The sequence below is a fragment of the Melanostigma gelatinosum genome (genome assembly GCF_949748355.1).
Source record: "Melanostigma gelatinosum genome assembly, chromosome: 11".
Lineage (NCBI taxonomy): Eukaryota > Metazoa > Chordata > Actinopteri > Perciformes > Zoarcidae > Melanostigma > Melanostigma gelatinosum.
In genome coordinates, this window is record NC_136644.1 from 25,445,850 (window position 1) to 25,464,930 (window position 19,081).

Below are 19,081 nucleotides of genomic sequence, written 5' to 3' on the forward strand. Positions count from 1 at the left end.
CATGAGGCCCTGCTTCTTGTTAACGATATCACGTATGGATTGTTCCCATCAATAGATGCTATCGGTTCTATTAAAAGGTTTTGATAACATAACTGGGTGCAAATAAAAATATAGCCGATTTGATCTAGAAATAAGCTTGATGGCAACCTAATGACAAAATATAATCTTTCAACAAAAAAATAAAAATCCACTAAATGCCTGCAAAAGCAGAATTCATCCTTTGAGACTCTGTCAGATGGAGGTGGATAAAGATCCAAGAAATGTTTCTTCATTACATTTTTTATCTTATTATGATAAAACAAATACAAATTTAGACTTTAGATGTCAGATGATAAAAGAGCTCAGTGTTTTTATGTCGATCAAGATGCATATTGCACATCTACTCAGACGCGTTCTTGTGCCTTGATCTGCACCGACTTGATTCTTACTCAACATTCACTGCACATCCCAAACATTCCTCGTCTCTGCGTTGTACTCACTTCCGAGTCCTTGAAAGCTGATCTTGGAAGCTCGCTGTGCCGAGTTCACCAGACCTGCTGCCGCAGACCTGCTGCCGCTGTCACCGAAGTGGATCCACCCGGAACAAGGCTGCAGCACAGAGGAGATACATCAATGCACACACTGCCTTTAAATACAGTCACACAACCCAACATTCAAATCTGTAAAAAAAAAACAGTTTCATTATTGTTTGATATGAATCTTTGTCTTTGCTTACATTGTTGCTTTTGTACTCATCATCCAATGCATTTAAAATATTGTATCAATTCTCTCCTTTTATGCTCATGCAACTCCCCCACGTCACACACACACACACACACACATTTGAATCAAATGTATAAAATAGCCAGTGTTTGCATGCTTCAACCTTTAGTTACAGTATGTTTCCTGCAGTGTGTGCGTGGGTGTGTACAGGTGCGTTTGCATGCATTTTGCGTGCATTCCCATCTCGTGTCTGCGTGTTAATGTGTGCAGGCATTCGTCATACTTTTCTTCTTTCATTTATTTGTTTCAAAGGGTGTGAACCTCTTGTGTGTTAATGTGTGAGAGACACAGCATGTACATGTCACGGACGGTTCAGCTTTTTTGTGCCTCTCTCTGTACAGTATGCATGTGTGAGTCTGCGAGTGTGTGTGCTTGTTTCCAGCTCCCACCAGGTTGGGCTGCGTTGTACTGAGGGCTTCTTCCTGCTGCATCCATCTGCCTGAAACAAAAAAAAAAAAAGCGCCGAGCTGTCACTGCACACAGCAGGTATGTAGTCACGATTAAACCAACACACGATGACACGATCGACTACCTGCGCGTCTCGTTAACGCGCTCTGTGCAGGAAAGAAAGAAAAAAGGTGGCGGCTGCCTGTTAGCTGGCATGCTAACTTAACTAGTTGTTTTCTTATGCAATTTTTTAGCTAGGTTAGCATCGTGTTGGAGTGTGGTGTGTGTGTGTGTGGGGGGGGGGGGGCTTTTATCTCGTGCCAGGCACGTTGCCACTTTCCATTCGACATCTTTTATTTTAGGTCACTTTTGACGCCCAGTTTGCGGGTAGAAACGTGGACATTTCGTGCAGATTTCGAGCTGAGCGGCTAATGTCAACAAGCTAACGCTAAGCTAACGTTAGCTCCGTCACCGTTAACCTCTTGTTGCTGTGCAGCTAACGTTCGGCCGGTCGGTAACCTAGTTACATGAGCTTGACGGCTTCTATTTCCTCACTCCTCGTGCGTCTTTCTTTCTTTTTTAAGTGACGTTAACGGTTAAAAATATCTTTTTTGGGGTGTCGCGTTAACCGGACACCAGCTGAGCAGAATAAGCCAAAATAAACTGACCCGAGGAGCTGTTTGGGACTCGCGCACGTGCACGTCATATGTGCTAAAGCAGGTGTCCCAGATGATGCACGCACGCGACTTAATTGATGGTTCATTAGCAGCTTCTCGGTTGTCACCTTCAGCCACAGCTGTGTGTGACTGAAAAGACACAAAACCAGTCAGCAAAATGTGGCGATTATTACCATTGAGTGTTTGTTGGATCAATTCAGCAGTGAAAAAACGTTCAACACTATTTCCCTGTTGGTCTTACCAGCAGTCCAAAACACAAATATGTTAAATTTGTAGTCGAGCAAAGCAAATAAGAAGCACATCCCAGCCTGGAATCAGGGAATCGATGATTCATAAATTACTAATTAATCAACTTTCAAAAATTGCTGGTGATTATGTCGTTTTATGTTGCTTGCTATAGTATTTAATACAACTGTCTAGTGTTAACTCCCTCTCATTGTGACTTATTTCAGCAGGATTGTAACGGGGACAGTGAAGCTGGTGGAAACGTCCATCCCTCTCAGGGCAACCGAGGCTGCTCCTCACACACTTGAAGCCTCCATCGGACTCATGACTGTTTGAAGGAGACGCGGACCCACCGTGGCCCATGCACTGTACCCGTTTCCCTTCCTGTCCTCCTTATCCCTCAAGCTGACGCAAAACCCCAGACACCTACTCCCCCACCCCCACCCCCACCCCCACTCCCACCCGGTACCCAGCGACTCGCCGCCTCCCGCCATGGTGTCCGGCACCGAGACCGTGCACTACATCCACCTCCACAACTCCAGCCAGTCGGTGCTGGAAGCCCTGCGCACGCAGCGGCGCGAGGGCCTCTTCTGCGACGTGACCGTGCGGATACACGATGCGTCGCTACGCGCCCACGCCTGCGTCCTGGCAGCCGGCAGCCCCTTCTTCCAGGACAAGCTGCTGCTGGGTCACTCTGAAATCTCCGTGCCGCCGCTGGTGCCTGCCGAAACCGTGAAGCAGCTGGTGGATTTCATGTACAGCGGCTCGCTGGTGGTTCTGCAGTCGCAGGCCCTCTGCATCCTCACCGCTGCCAGCATCCTGCAGATCAAGACCGTCATCGACGAGTGCACCCAGATCATCTCTCAGAGGAAGGCGGCGGCAACGGCGGCAGCGGCAGCGGCGGCGGCAGCGGCAGGAGGAGGGATGCTCGGAGGAGTTCTCCCAAAACAAGAAGAGCGCGGCGGGGGGAAAGGAAGAGACAGCGGCGGCAGTGGGAGCTGTTCTGTTGGTGGGGGTGGAGGTTACGCAAACTTCCCCAACTTCATGGCTGAATGCGGGTCTAGCAACATGGTAGGGGGGTTGGGGGGTGCCAGCGTCAGCGAGAGCGGCCCGGGCCCGATGGAGCAGGCCAACACCGTGAGTCTGATGGCGCTGGGCGACATGGTCCCCGGCTCCATGTGTGGCGGCGGCGACGGACTGGGCTCCGGGGCCGGCGCAATCCTCATGAAGCAGAGCTCCAGCTGCACTCAGGACGTCAGGTACAAGCTCCGAGACCTGCTGGCGCAGACGGCCAACGGAGCCGGCACCAGCAGCACGGGGAACCTCTCGGCGGGCTGCAGCTCCGGCGTGGGCAGCGTGGACAGCATCGGCAGGGACAGCCTCCGCGGCGGCAACGCCACCGACCTCGCCGACGACCTGGTGGGGATGGACCGGTACAGCGAGGAGGAGGACCTGGACGGGAGGGAGCGGGGGAGAGACAGGGGGGCGAGCCACAGCCGCAAGCAGAGGCAGCCGCTAAGACTCCAGGTAGGTGGGGGGGATGATAAGGGGAAGGGTTGCCATGGTAACAGCTTTCAGGCATGCGGAGCTGCAACGGTTTGCTTTCCTTTTTCTTTTTGCTGCTTTTCCCCTCTTCTCGCACTGCATTGGCGTATATATCGCTGAGATGTTTCTGAGAAGCTCTCGTCTGAACTTCGGCCATAATCTCCTCGTTGGTGTTCGATGGACTTCTGCATATTGACTGTAGGTCACGAAGGTCATCGCCGCCTGTAGCCGGGTCGGTTTGATCTCTTTTTAGCTGCTGCCGCTTTGTTTCTATGAACGTCGTTTCTTTACTACTTTTAAATTTGACAACAAAACCAAAATGTTCTCTGTAGGTGCTGGGAGGAGAAGGAGTGGTGGTGAAAGATGAAGGGGTTCAGGACCCAGATGGGTCCGTCTACACCTTGGAGGACCAGAGACGGGTCGGACAGGAGGGCTCCCAGGAATCCATGGCCGGCTTCGGGCAGGTGGGTTTGACTCGTAAAAGACTTCTTTAAACTGGTGCAGGACATTCAGAGCATTGAACAACACGGCTGAGCCTCGATTTTAAGGTAACGAGTGACTGAAAAATGCTTCAGAAGGAAACTTTCAAAATGACTTCATTGTGTAAAATGTATTCTCAGCATTTCAGTCACAAGTCCTGAAATAAGTAGAGGGAGTGAAGGGGGGGGGGGGGGGAACACGGAGGAGTGGATTTATGCCGCAGCCTGCTGTACCCTGCAGACTACACAAGCAACATCTGCCACGCCGGCAGAAGGATTCAGCTCTTTGCCTCTCAGTTCTCTCACAAAGTGCTGCAGGACCAGATCCAGAGTGGAAATGCAACAATCCGCTCAATTTGGGAGGTTACGACGTTGCGTTCGTGATGCGAGGCAACGCGTCAACTCAACTGCTCGACATAATCTAATCTTTGGGATTAGACTATGGGAAATTAATTAGCATCGCATGTTAAACAGCTCGTCGTTTACCTGTAATTTCTATTTAATATTACTGTGAAAACATCTCCTTCAAAACATCTGGATTTATTCAAGTTTCTCACCAAAGCTACATTTTACAGATTACATGTGAACACATCATGAGAACGTTATAATTTACCTTCGTCCAGTTCTCGTTTTCACTGAACAGAGCCTGAACGCATCACAATGTAACTAAACAGAACGTTAGCGGTGCTGCTAACGTCACTAGCTCTCCTCCTGAGTTCAACACAGATTGGTTGTTCGGAATTGAACATTATCAGAGATCGGCGGACAGAAAGCGTAAATGCCGATGACGTCCTGATCGCATATTTTACTGAATATCGGCCTGAACGATCGTCAGTGAACTTTTATTTCACACTGTGATTGTTAAACTGTGTAAATAATCTACAGTTCACATGCTTGCCGAACGCGATGGGGGATGCGTGGATCTCGATGTTGAGCTGTTAATGACGTGTGGAAAGGTGACAACTCCGCCTCCTGGTGCCACCTATCCGTCAAAATCTACAAATGCTGAACTCGTACTTCTTTTCTGATTGCCTTCTTTCAGGAGGAGCATCCGGGTTTGTTGTAAATCGGATTCATAGCTTTATATTAGCACGACGAAGTGAGTTTATGGGTTTTTAATGTTGTCAATTAAACCAAAAACAGACGCTTTTCTTTCTTTTATTTTTCTGCTTTCCCCATACATTTCCAGAAAAGACATCATGCATCTCACTATTGTGACGTACATGAGATTATACTGCCTTCTGCTACGTGGCTGGTTAAACTCCACCAGCCTTCCTGCTCCTTTACGTTAGACGAGCTCCACCCTGCCGGTGTTCTCATGTGATCTCACGCTGCTCTTTTGACAGTAATGTAACTCGACGGGTCGGACCGCTCTGTGACAGTTCATCTTTCCAATGTATGCACTCGTGCACTTGTAGGATTGGGGGTTAAAAAAAAAGAAAAAAGGATGTGGTCTGTAGGTATTTGCACAGGAGAGGAGACACAGTGCAGAACTAAACGTTGGTTTCTTTCTGCACAGAGACAGGCAGGATCTCCACATATGGAGCAGGTAAGCGTTGAAGATGAACTGAACCTGAGCACCAACAGACTTTAAATGCACAGGGTTGTACGTGTCTCCTCTCAGCTGAGCTGAAGCCACGGAAAACGGGTGTCTGAGTTCTTTCCGAGCTGAGAAATGGCTGCCGGGACCTTTTTAATCGTGTGCGTGTGCGTGTGTGTGTGTGTGATATTTCAGGACTTCTATGACGAGCAGGGTGTGTTTTCGGAGAGTTTCTGGCCCCAGAGCGAGCCGCCTCAGGCCATGGCGTTCAACCCCAGAGGGAGGGTCAACAAGCCTCTGACTCCGCCTCCGACCACGCAGTCCATCAACAACCAGGTCGGTGTGCTCAGCGGCTCGTATCAAACGCCGGGATTACGTTTAAGCTGCACTGCAATTACCAAATGTCAAAACGTCTCGTCAAAGTCGGCACCAGAGTGACGGCTGCAGAGAGTTGCAGCTGGAAAACAAACCAACAAACTATTCTTGACACCGACACACTTTTGAATTGCTCTGGGTGCTCACTTTTATTTATTTATTTTATTATTATTATTTATTTCTCAAGGATACATGTGTTTATGCCGGGACAACATTCCAAGAAAGTCTCTTAATTTGACCAAATGTGACTTGTTGTTTTTTTTGGACTTTAAGAATACAAAATAAGTTTAATTAAAGCGACACAATGTCAGATCATTCTCAGGTATCTTGTTTTATCGTGCCAATAGAATACGCAGTGATTGAATGTGGAGAATGAATAGAACGTTCACTTCATAAGTTACATTTTTTAGGAAATGGATCACTGAAGGATTACAAAAAGGATCAAAATCATCTGGAATGCTTTTAATCATCTTCCCAACAAAGATTTTAAAAAATACGTTTCATGAAAGAAATCTAAGAAGAATGTCTCATAAAAAAGTCTTCGCAAGAGTTGAAGGTAAATTGTCAGAATTTGAAACAACATAAGGTTTTACTTTTAAAATAATGTAAATGTTCTTTAATTTAAATAACGGACTGTGTAAAGGCTTTCACAGAACAAATACATGCCGAGCAAACAACAGAGTTACATGACGCAATAAACATATTCTACTCGTATTATTACTCAAACGTGTACACAAAGATCCGTAGTTCATTGTCACGTATATTCTAGTAAAGAGAGATATTTCATTGTTTTTCGTCCTCAGCTTCTCTTCCAGTACCCAGTGAGCCAATCGCAGCCAGCTCCTTTCTATGTGGGCGGGCCCATGGGTGGGATTGACAGCATGGCGGGGACCGAGCCCGCTCAGCAGGCTCCGCCTCCGGCGCCGATGACCCCGGCCCCGCCTCCCTCCGCCTCCTCCACAGGCCCCTCCCCTTCCTCCCAGGGATCCGAGACCTCGTTCGACTGCACGCACTGTGGCAAATCTTTACGTTCCAGGAAGAACTACAGCAAGCACATGTTCATCCACTCCGGTGAGAGCTCTCCACCTGTTGGTCTGAACACTGATTGGTTGTTTACAATGTGACATTATCAGAGACTAGAAACACATGAATGCGGATAACGATCGTCAGTAGAACTTATCAGGACATCTCTAATAATACCAAAGACTGATGCAGATACAGTGACTGCTTTGCTTTGTCTTCGTTCCCGCCGTGTGTCTGTCTGGTCACACTTGTCCCTGCAGGTCAGAAACCTCATCAGTGCTCCATCTGCTGGCGCTCCTTCTCCCTGCGCGACTACCTCCTCAAACACATGGTGGTGCACACTGGCGTCAGGGCCTTCCAGTGCTCCATGTGCGGCAAGCGCTTCACCCAGAAGAGCTCGCTCAACGTGCACATGCGCACCCACCGGGCCGAGCGCACCTTCCAGTGCAACGTGTGCCAACGGGCCTTCACCCACCGCACCTTGCTGGAGCGCCACGCCCTGCAGCACGCCCACCACGCCCCGCAGGGCCAAGGCCAGGGGCGTGGAGCCGACATGACCTCACCCAACAAGCACAGTCCTCCGGCTCTGGGAGGGCCCTCAGGTATGGCCGGCGCGGCCGGCATGGTCGGCAGCATGGCCAACATGCCCAGCCACGGAGCTTCCTCCACCTAGAGAGGGAGGGATGGGGGGGGGGGGGGGGGAGTACAGGGGGAGGTTAGTGAGCCCATTCTTTGAACCAACACTAGTTTGGTCCTAACAGGGTCTCTAGGTGGAGGTGAGGAGGGGGGGGGGATTATGGGAAATATGGAGATGCAAGTTAGGGCAAATAAGGGGAAGGAAGGGTGAGGATGGGGAAGGGGAGGGGGGTGCAGGGTCTTCTTCAATCTCAATTCATTCAATTCAAGTCAACATTTGGAGTTTGTTCAGTTCTGCTGAGCATCTCATCTAAAGGTGCGTGAAATCAAATGTGTGGAAGTGGAGTTTGTTTACAAACCCCATGCTCGTGTTGACGCTAACGTTAGCTTGTCTCGCGCAAAGTTCACGACTTTTCATGTCCTCAAATTGCGGCTCTTTTTCCACACGACACAACTTCCTGTCTTGCAAGCCGGAGTCTTGAAGTCGTGGTTTTTCACACTACATGACCGACCGGAGACACCGGGTCACACACTGCCAACATCCTTTCATCAAGCAGCAAACGTCAAGCTCTCGCTGTTCGATGGAGGTAAAGAAATAATATCGTTCATCGTAGTTTAAAAAAAACGTGAATATCAACCTTTCGCCTGCATTTGCCTTCGTCCGTTCCCACCACATCAGAACAGGGAGGAAGTATTAAAGTAGTAAAACCAGCCTTGTGCTTGATCTTGATTGGCTGCCTGGGCCAAATGTGACACTGACAAGCGGTACGACCAGGCGGCAACCATCGGTTCTGAAAAGTGAAGCCGATGCAGAAGTGTGTTAAAGCTGCATTCTCTCTAATGACCAGCAGGGGGCGACTCCTCTGGTTGTATAGAAGTCTATGAGAAAATGACACAGACCATAAAGCAGGGGACGCTTTAGGGCGGGGCTTACTGTGATTGACGGGTCACTACCTCTACCAGAGACGTATACAGCGTCTCTACGTCACTCCTCCACAGTCCAAATATGGTCACTTCCTGTTCACTGGTTGCAAAAAGCCAAGATGGCGACGGCCAAAACGCCGAACTTGAGGCATCAAAACGTCAGTGGGTGACGTCACGACGACTACGTCTCCTACCGAATAGAATAAATAGCACTAATAGAGCACTTATTATAGACCTTTTTTAAAACAATTTTGAGCCGTTTTTATTTGAAGGTGTCTCAAACTGAACACAACTTAAAACTCACGGCAAAAGATTTGCATTGGCTAGAGTTGAAAATGTTTTAACCGAAGCAAAACACATTCCCCAAAGCAGAAAATAAGAGAAAGAAATAATGATTTGAGTTTCTCTCACTGTCACATTCGTCGTCCATTTGTAGCTAAAAACATCGTCAGTCAAATTATTAGAGTAAAGAATGCTGCCCCAGTCAGCTCAAACGCACCTTAAGAGCCTCGTTGCTGTTAAAGTTTCTTTCCCGTTTTCGCTTTTTAACATTAAAGAGAATTCCTGAATTAACTGAATTGAATGTGAATGGAGCCCCGGCGCTTTTCATGAGCAAACCAGGGTCACAAAGAAGGTTGTTGATGAACGATTGGATGAAGGAGAGTAGTCTGAGCAGAGTGAGACTACAGCAGGGAGGAGGGAGGGAGGGAGGAGGAGGAGGAGGAGGAGGAGGAGGGAGGGAGGGAGGAGGAGGAGGAGGAGGAGGAGAGGGAGGGAGGGAGGAAGGAGGAGGAGGAGGAGGAGGAGGCGTGATGCACAGCAGTGTGATTGAAACTCATCATCCATCAGACAGCTTTGTAACATTTTCCACAGCCGGCACTGCTCGGCCCCAGGATCATATACCTCGAACCAGGACGAGCCCCCGGCGGCTCGGAGGGACACTATTTTCTCTTTTGAAATGTTTGAGAAACGTTTCAGCATGTTTTACACACACGGACACACACACACACACACACACACACCTACAATTACCTCGGTGGTCCAAAGACAGGCATTATGCTTCACATCTTTTAAGCTACAAACGAAGAAACAGTGACAACTAAAAGCTACGATAGATCCGTTTACTTTTTTTCAAAAACTTTAACGAAAGTACTTCTATGTAAAAAGAAAAAGAAAAAAAATTCCTGTACATCGCTATGACGCTCAGTTTTGTTATTTGTTGCTCATGTGATTCTTTGATGCAGAACATTTAAAGAAACCCTAAAAAGAAACCTTTTAAAGTGAAAGAGCCGTTCAGAGGACGTCGAATAACTGACAAGTCAATGATTTCTATCAGGGTTCTTATTGCGCGTTTGGTTGTTTGTCTCTCGGGGCTCTGGCTAATAACAAACAGGAAGTGTCTGTTGCTTAAAAAAAACCAACAACAGCTTTTCTTGCAGCACTATATAAAGAACGAAACGTTTTAGTCAAACTAAATTAATCATGAAAATGTACAATCACCCCCTACAAGTCTTGACAAAGTCAAACTGGTGATAATGTTAATTATCACTTTAATATTTATTACAATTTGATCTCTATGCACAATTCAGTTTGCACATCATGTTCCTTAGATCTAGACGACGTCGTCCTCTAAAGTGTTTGGCCTGAGGTTGTTTCCCCTTTTCTTTCTTCCACCTAAAAGGTGATCTTGAAGAGACCTCGTGTGTGCCGGCTTTCTGCTCATTTCCCGAAATGTTTGTAAGTCGAAGCATTATAATGATACTCGGTAGTTTACTTAAGCTTCGTGAGACCCTTCTAATTGACACGATTTGACCAAAACATCACTTTAATCGAGACGTATTTTCATTTAAAAGAGTGAATCCGGCAAAAAAAAAAAAAAAAAAAAATCCTTTTCGTCTGGATTTCACGATTAAAAAAAGACATAAATATTGACATTAAATGTCCCGTTTTTAAAAGTGGAAGAAAGCTGCTTCGTTACTCTGAGCGGGCAGCAGCAGCGCGTTGTGGAGGAAAACCGATTAAAACAAAAGAGTTCGAGAGAAGCTGGACTGAAGTTCCTCCGACTCACTGTTGGTTATAAGCTATATGTAAAAAAGATTCAACGCCAAAACCTTTTTGGTGCTTTTTGTTTTTCTGAAATATTTACCTCAGTTGCCGACGGCGTGCTGCGTCTGGGTTTGGTGAGTGAGCGGCGTTGATCGATCCTCGCCGGTGGTTTTGGTGCATATTGTCTGAGGCGGACCCTTGTACAGTACTGTAATATGTGTGCTTTAAAGCCATGTCAGCGCATTGTAACGTACTGTGTTATGCCTTTTTTTAGTTTTTTGTGTTAACGGGAGGGAGGTTGATACTTGTTTTTTCTACATTAATATTTCTTTTAACAGAGGTTAAATATGTCAGAAGAAGAAGAAACTGTCATTTTATAATAAAAAAAGAAAAATCACCTGTCATCGTAAAACCACATCTTTTATGTATAAAAAGACTAAAGGCATGATTTTAACTTTTTCTGAGAACTTAGATGTCGTACTCGATGAATTAATTGAATTTTAAAAATGAGTGATTTCAAAGATTTCTTTCTCCAAATAAAAAGTCTTCTATGGCTCCAAGCCAGCCCCTCGTCACAGACTGGACTTTGTATTTTATGTTTTATTCTTTTGTGTGTGTTTACTTGTGCATCTATCTTTGTGAGAACAATTTAGATTTGAGAGTGAGGACGCGCTGCTCCCTTTGGGACTTCAGAGGTTTCAGTTTGAGGGTTCAGACCAGAATTAGCTTTAAGGCTTAGACATGTCAATGAGTGTCCTCACAAGTATAGAAGACCGGGCCTGTGTGTGCGAGTCGTGCCTCAGTAGTCCTGTCACTCAGACTAAATACTTATTGAACCTCAAACCGTCAACTGTCACAAACTGTTTCCACCTTAAGTTTGACCAAATTCTCCTTTATTTATTAGTTGATCACATTTTGCCTGATTTAAGTCAAAATGTTGCTTATTTGAAACCACCGGTTGTGTGTGTTTGTTTGTGTGACGCGTCGGTGGAAGAAGAATTTAGATTTATTGATGTTTAAAGTAGCCGCACCACATTGTGAAGATACTTCAGTTTGCCGTTGGTGGTTACGGAGAAACCGCGTCAGTGGGGCCATGAAGTGTCGCAGTTCGGCGGGAAAGAGAGCGGACTTCGGAGACGGGTGGCTGGTTAGCTCGCTAACGTTAGCTCGTCTTTCTCCAGCGAGGCGGGCAGACGTAGCATTAAAAACAAGGGCGGGATGAGCTAGCTAGCCAGCTAGCCAGCCAGCCAGCTGTCGTAAATGTTAAACCGGTGGTCGGACAAAACAAGCAAATCAATTCAGTCAAAAGAAATTGTCGTGGACATATTTTACACCATATTCTGACAGTTATTTTGCAGCTTTTGTCAATATGTTGTTTTAGCCATCGCAACAAAACAACTTGAGACTGTATTTTTATGAGACGGTCGCTCTTTGTGACGTTTGCGCGGCTGTTTTTGGGTTTAAAAGCTTCTTTCAAATGTGAGAAATATCTTTCCTTTTCTCAAATTGTTGCTTTCTGTGTTCCCGCAGCGATACTGTAGTTTCTTTTGTCTGTGTTCATCACGCAACACAAAAGTCCTCTGAGGTGATCTCGTCTCTCTTCCATCACTCAACACCAACAACAGGTTTCTCATGAAGCCGGCGTGAAAGCCGTCTGTCCTCGCAGCAGCTCGGCCTTTGAAGGCCCGGCTGGTCGAGGCTGAACTCTGGCCAGAAGGCATCTGTTACTCGACAACATCTGTTCCCGTTGCTCTCTTTTCTCCCAGCATGCCGAGGGACACGCAGGCTCTCCCAAGGGTGGCCTTTTGTGTGCCCCATTGTCAATTCCATCATTGTCTGCTGAAGTCTGTTCCCATAATGCCGTGGGGTTGTAAACCCCTTCAGAGGCCGGCTCTACCGCGGCTGGTGATTTACAGTTATTTGTGTCTAAATACAATCGGCGTCTTTGTGGGGCAATTAAGAGAGAGAACTGAGGGGAATTTAAAGAGGTAGTTGGGGAGAAAATGGCCATTTTAAAGTTAGTTTTCCCTCTGACGTGATGCTCAGATGTGACAAACTTTACTGCAGTGAAACAGCTTCAGATGTTGGAGAGAGAAAGTGGAACCAGAAAGTGTTGGATGTCCAGTAGGCGTCACGCCACATTGATCCGAACCGTAGAGCATGAATGACCTAACTCGTTCTTTAGCAGGAGAAATAGGAGAGTAAATCTAGCGCAGGGACATTGTTGTTGTTTTTTCATGAATAGGCCCCGTCTCCCGTCTCCAGGGAGACACTTTCAACTCCTGGCAGTAGACAACAGCGAGGGCATAGAAAAGCCCACGACGGGGCCGCCAGGGGAAGACAGCAGATGTTACCGCTTAACTTTGCTCACAGACCCACGAACGAAGTGTTTCTCAGAGTGCTCGCAGACGGACAAAAAGAGTTTGGACGCAATTTAAAATTTCACATTTAGCAATATTTATTTGGAAAAATAGTCTTGGCTAATTCCTTCATTCAAAAACGGCAAAGGAGACGGCAACATAACACTTTGTACAGTACAATCCCTCTTAAATAACATTTTCTTCAAAACAAAGTCCCATTGACCTGAAGTGCCTTTGCAAATATCATTTAACAAAAACTTAAATAATCACAACAAACATCACAAATATACAATACAAAATAAAAATAACACAAAATCATTAAATTAACTTAAATTAAATCATAATTTTAAACTTTTTTCCTGTTTTTTTTCTTCTTTATTTTACAAAAGGACAATCTGTATAAAAAAAAAGCAACATTTATTTCATTTTATTTAATTAAGACAAAGTTTTCATGTCCCAAAAAGAAACAAACAAAAAAAAGAACAACACTATGTCATAAATGGTTTGGAGGGCTGGGGGGGGGGGGGGAAACGCACTTCTGATCAAGTATACATACAGTCCTCACAGGCGCAGTGATGGGTGCACAGCCTCGTGAAGAACAGGCCAGTATGGCCAAACATCCACCGTTCGATGCAGTTCCTGCGCTCAGCAGCGGCGTGTGGGTTAGAGAAAAGGCCCGAGGTGCAAATGTTGCAAAACAACCGCAGCGCCGCACGTTATCGCTACGAGACTGTGCCCGTTCATATTTCATTTGTTTACTCCCCCTCTAAAAGGCAGCACAGAAAGCTAAGTGGCAGTTTCAACCGTAAAACTCTTTTTATTCATTTCTTTATTTTGACCCCGCCAGTTCGTATCCCACAGGCCGCCGCTGCCTGCGCTTATTTTCCAGTAGAGAACCAGCTCACTCTGAATATCAGTTAAACGTCTCAGTATCAGCAGCAGTCTCAAGGCGGGACACCTCCCCCTCGGGTTAGAGCAGCATCTGAAGGAGTATAAAAACTCTCCCATAGAGCAAATGAGCAACGGGCAGCCCACTGGTGGCTCCTTACACCTGGAGACACACAAACAACACACAGATGAGCGTTTGTTGGCGAAATGACCACAGACGGACACCTTCTTACACTGAAAGGAAAAAACGTGCAAAAGCTCACCTCAGTTGCAATTATACATTCGTCCTTTTCCTCCGACATCACAAACACAGATTTGTACTTGGTGTCCGCACATGCAGACATTTCTGGGGCTTTCTTTTGTGACGCATCGCTTTGGGAAAGAAAAGAAAGAAACACGCCGTTAAGTTGTATCATCCCGACAGCGACACTGCTGCCGTTCATTTGAGAGGCCGGAAGAGATATTTACCATTTTAAACGTTTGCTGCGTTTCTCCTCGAACTCAAACGAGTCCACGGATTGGCACTTGTCCTCGCAGGCGCTTGTCCTCGCCGCCTCCAGCAGGGCCTCTTTAGCCGCCTGCTCGTAGCTGACCTCGTGTACGAGGTTGTAGTCGGCGGGCAGATGGCGAGTCTTGTAGCTGCTCCTCCCCGGTGGGGATCCTTCGTCGGGATCGCCGCAGAAGTCCATCTTCTTGTTGATATTTTTGACGCCCGGCGTCGGCATCACGCTGACCGCCAAGTCCCTGTCACTGCGGTGGCAGTTATTAGTCAGGTTGTTTATTGTCTCTCCCTCGCCAACGCTTTCTACCGGACCGTCGCGCTGGACTTTCGATCGGAAAAATCCAACAAGCACGGCGCACCCCGCCAGCAGCAGCAGCACCAGGGCCATGCCGGACCCCACGGCCATCCAGGGCACCTCTGACCCGCGGATTGCTGCGTGCTCCGGAAGCAGGAACTGGCAGTTTCTGCCGCCGTAGCCGGGAACGCACGCGCAGACGTAGCGGCTGTTCCTCTCGTGGCAGGTGGCGCCGTTGTGGCAAGGGTTGTGTTCGCAGCGGCTGATGGGCGAGCTGCAGTTGCGGCCGGTGTAACCCGGCGGACAGCTGCAGGTGTAACCGTCGGGACCTTCCTGGCACGTCCCGCTGTTTTGGCACGGGTACACGGAGCACTCGTCCCCGGTGTGGTCGCAGTTCATGCCGGTGAAACCGTCCGGACACTGACACAGGTACGAGTTGACGAGATCCACGCAGTGGGCACCTAAAAAACCCCACAGAGATGAGGAGTGAAGGCGCCAGAGAAAACTGTGAGCGATGACACCGATGAAGGCCGGCGGCTCTTACCGTTGGAGCAGGGGCCCGAGGTGCAGTGGTCGATCTTCTTCTCGCAGTTGAACCCGGCGTACCCGGTGGGGCACTGGCAGAAGTAGCCGCCGTCGTGGTTGTCGGCGCAGCGGCCGCCGTTGGAGCAGGGCCCGTCGGCACACGTCATGGCACTCAGCTCGCAGTTGTTGCCATAAAAGCCGTGCGGGCAGGTGCAGGTGTGAGTGTTTTCCAAATCCTGTGATGGGGGGGGGGGGGGGGGGGGGGGGATAGAACAAGCTCGACATGAGGATCTCACAGCTGCTTCAAACTTTTGAATCTCAACACGCTGCACCCGTTGGGTTGTTCTCCTGCTCGTTTGTCTCCATTCTCTTTCCAAATTCTTCGAAGAAAAGACCAAACTCTTCACACTTACCGCGCAGCTGCCCCCGTTGCGACAGGGGTTCCCGGCGCATTCGTTGACATGCATTTCACAGCTGGCCCCGGTGAAGCCGGGCCTGCAGGTACAGGTGTAGCTGCCCTGGCCGGTGTTGCTACAAGTAGCTCCGTTCATGCAGGGCTTGTGGTGAGTGCAGTAGTTGAGATCTGGAGAGAGAGACACAGCGGCACATGTGGTTTTTTTAGTCACAGCACACGACACATGGCAGCACAACAGCAGCAGAAGAAGAATGTCTTTCTGTCCTCTGGCACACTTGACTCTTTCTTCTCTTCTTCTTCTTGTTTTTGTTTCCTTTTGTTCTCGCCGCTCTGTTGTTTCTTCACCACGGCGTCGCTATGGCGGCGCCTCGTCTCGTTCCTCTCCCGTCTCTTGTCCGTTTACAGACTTTTATAAGATGACAGATCTTGTGCCGATTGTTAAAGCGTGGACTCTTTGTCCACTTTCCGTCCCCTAACACTGTCCTAGCAGTCAGCATGGCTTCGGTGATTTTACAACTGAGGTTGCCGGGTCAAAAGACGCCGAGGCAAACTTTGGTGGAAGAATCTGGTTTTTATGTTTTCAAGTCATTTAAATTCTTCCAAATGTAGTTTGGGCTTCACATTGACATAAAGCCATCAAATGCTGATGTAACGAGAGTTGTATTAACTTTGTTTAACCTAACTTTAACACCGAGACGTCTTTCCAGCAGTAAATCTCTCTGGTTCCTTCCTGTCTTTCCTCATCACTCGTTACTCTCATCACTCTCTCTCCTCACCTTGGTTGCAGAAGAGCCCCCCCCAGCCCTCCTGACAGTTGCACTGCCAGGGCTGCTGGCAGGTCCCGTGGAGGCAGCCCGGGTAGCGGATGCACTCGTCGCAGTAGCGGCCTTTGAATCCCACTCTGCACCTGTTGTTGTCCAATTAGGAAGAGGGGGGGGGGGGGAGGCACCGGTCAGTCCACTCACGTTACCTCCATGCGCCCCCCACTGAATTAATGATGAACGAAGCGAGGACACTTACTTGCACTCTCCGGGTTTCTCGCAGAAGCCGTGTTCGTCGTCGCAGCCGGGCAGACAGATCGCTGGGGAGGAGGAGAGAGGAGACTTTTATTAGGACACGAAAGTCCGATTCTTTAGTTTGCTGCTGAAGACGTAAAAACGCATCACATCTCAGCATTATAATTAAAGAAAGGAAAGGGGGGGGGGCTCCTAAAGCCATTCGCTGTTACCTTAAAACTCTCCTTATCACCGTGGAAGAATGTTCTGCTTAACATAGTGCTGAGACAAAGGAGGGAGTGTGTGAACCCCCTCAAAACCCACCCCACCACCCTCTCTTTTTTTCTTCTTCGCTGCGGGTCAAAACTCTTTTATTCATTCTGTGCACACACACACACACACACACACACACACACTCCCCTTAATGTCTCGGATTGGGGCAGATAAGAGTGGACAGCTGGCGAGTGTGTTGCCAGTGCGCGACAGCTGCTCCATTGTCTCCTCTCTGCCGGCAGCTGCCCACTTCAAACAATACCTCCCCCGCCTCGGCCAATCAGCGCCCGGGCCCACTCCCGGAGCAACCAATCGGAAGGTAGCATGTAAATTTATGGCACGCGTGAGATTATTCCCCAAAAAACTTTCCTTAGAATAAATCAAGTGGTCGTGTGTGTGTGTGCGCGTCTGAGGGAGGAGAAGGAGGGGGTGCGCGTGGTGTTTACGCACAAGTTGCCTTCTAACGGCACTCAGAGGATCTGAGTCCAGTCCCGACACAGAAATTAACTTTTTTTATACATTTTCTACACTAACAACAAACAACGATGGTCTCACGCGCTCTTTGTGTTACAACGTGTCTTCTATGAACGCTTATTGCGTCTTAAAATATATATTTTCCCCAGCAACTCGCACGTGCACACGCTCCCATGACGCATTATGGACGTTTTTTTTGTTACTCACGTTCAGTGCAGTAATGTCCCTTCCACCCGGAGTCGCACACGATCTCCCCGCGCTCCCCGCATGTGAAGTGGCCGAAGGCGTCGTCCCTCGGCCGGCAGAACACCGAGCAGCCGTCCCCGTAGTAGTGCTCGTCGCACACGAAGCGGTACGAGTACCTCAGCTCCGTATTCCCGCCGGTGTGCAGGTCCTGGGACCATTCCTCGCCCACCGTCAGGTGCCTCTGGGTGGTCATGGTGCTGACGACGCGGTCTGGATTATCTGGAGTGCACATGTGGGATGCGGGCTGGTTAAGGAGGTGCGTGAATGTGATAAAATATTGAGAAAATGGGGGGGAGGCTGTTTGTTTCCATACCTGTGGAGAGGTCGTCTTTGGAGTCGGTGTGTAATGCCTCGATGATGAGCGAGAAGGTCCCCTGGGAAGACAAATGGCTTCATGAGACAGGTGGCCAGCGGAGAGATGTGGGCGATAACATGCAGCCCGCGGCGGTTCTTCTATGCGCGCACTGTGCTGGATGCAAACCGCCTAACCTGATCCGGTGACACCAAATCCCTCACAAAACTCTGCGCTCTCCAACCCTGAATTTTGTGGTCAGAAATCGTGCCGCAGCGCGTTTTTTACGCACGGATTTACACCCCCTCCCCTCCCCTCCCCTCTCTCAAAAAAATGGCGCGATTTCGCTGATGTTCACTTCCAAATGGACACACAGGACGGCCGTACTTACCGGCCACGTGAAGCCGAAGTTAATCCTGATGGGGTTGCTGAACGAGCTCTCCGGGATGACATCGGGGACCTGGAACGAGTTGGATCCGAGCACGGGCGTCACGGCGCCGCCGTAGGTGCACGGGGGCTCCGGGGAGGCGTTGGGCTGGTAGTGCTTCAGACAGATCCTGAAGAAGGTCTTGCATTCGCACTGCTGCTGGAAGGACGAGGTCAGGCCCCCCTTACAGCAGTTCTTGTTGCCCTGAACCCCCTTCTTGTTTAGGAACTCCTGCAACTTCAGCTCGAAAACTCCCGAACAAAAGCCCTGCGTTGGAAAAGCAGCTTATTATCACCATCTTCACACTCAATAGGCTATACCGCGTATGTGTGTGTTGTGGTGGGAGCGGAGGAGAGGAGGATGGGGGGGAGAGGAGGATGGGTTGATGGTTCATTGTTCGGGATAAAATAGATAATCGGTTTCTTACCTGGCACAGCAACATGGACATGACGGCGAGAGTCAGCAGGATGACGCGCCCCATATTAAATAAATACATAATAAATATTAAATAAATCGAGTAGAAAGTCTCGGGGCTCGGCTTGTCCTCAGGGTGCCTCCTCCTCTTCAAGCCCGCTGGGGAAGATGCATCGAGCACGTTTCTGTCGCCTCGCGGGGTTGTTTGTTCTCGTCAACTGCTGCCGCTGTCAGCCACGCCGCTCTCATGTCCCGAGGAACAAAAAAAGAGGATAAATCCCAAACCTTAAAAAAGAAAAGAAAAAGAAAGTCACAAAACAAGAGATGTGAACTCAAAGAAAAAGTCCTCCAGTTCC

The 19,081-nt window shown here is 48.5% G+C and overlaps 2 protein-coding genes across 3 annotated transcripts; one reads left to right on the plus strand and one right to left on the minus strand.

Annotated features, from left to right (window-relative positions):
* Nucleotides 1-1,111: 1,111 nt before the first annotated feature.
* Nucleotides 1,112-7,686, plus strand: zbtb45 (zinc finger and BTB domain containing 45; the record flags this gene model as incomplete). 2 transcript variants are annotated; one of them, XM_079277799.1, is made up of 6 exons in its annotated part: nucleotides 1,112-1,248; nucleotides 2,279-3,578; nucleotides 3,929-4,060; nucleotides 5,811-5,951; nucleotides 6,794-7,061; nucleotides 7,274-7,686. In XM_079277799.1, exons 2-6 carry the CDS (start codon nucleotides 2,544-2,546, stop codon nucleotides 7,684-7,686), a joined length of 1,989 nt encoding a protein of 662 aa, XP_079133925.1. In that variant the 5' UTR covers nucleotides 1,112-1,248; nucleotides 2,279-2,543. The 2 variants fall into 2 exon arrangements, with proteins under 2 accessions (XP_079133925.1, XP_079133926.1); XM_079277800.1 differs by having other exon boundaries at nucleotides 1,122-1,248; nucleotides 2,282-3,578.
* A 5,787-nt stretch (nucleotides 7,687-13,473) lies between these two features.
* On the minus strand, nucleotides 13,474-18,792 carry dla (deltaA; the record flags this gene model as incomplete). Its single annotated transcript, XM_079279538.1, is given in 11 exon segments — nucleotides 13,474-14,030; nucleotides 14,131-14,331; nucleotides 14,335-15,125; nucleotides 15,209-15,425; nucleotides 15,603-15,772; nucleotides 16,381-16,511; nucleotides 16,625-16,685; nucleotides 17,554-17,811; nucleotides 17,906-17,966; nucleotides 18,276-18,578; nucleotides 18,739-18,792. Coding segments are annotated over 11 exon segments (2,253 nt in total). The 3' UTR covers nucleotides 13,474-14,024.
* Between the last annotated feature and the right edge of the window lie 289 nt (nucleotides 18,793-19,081).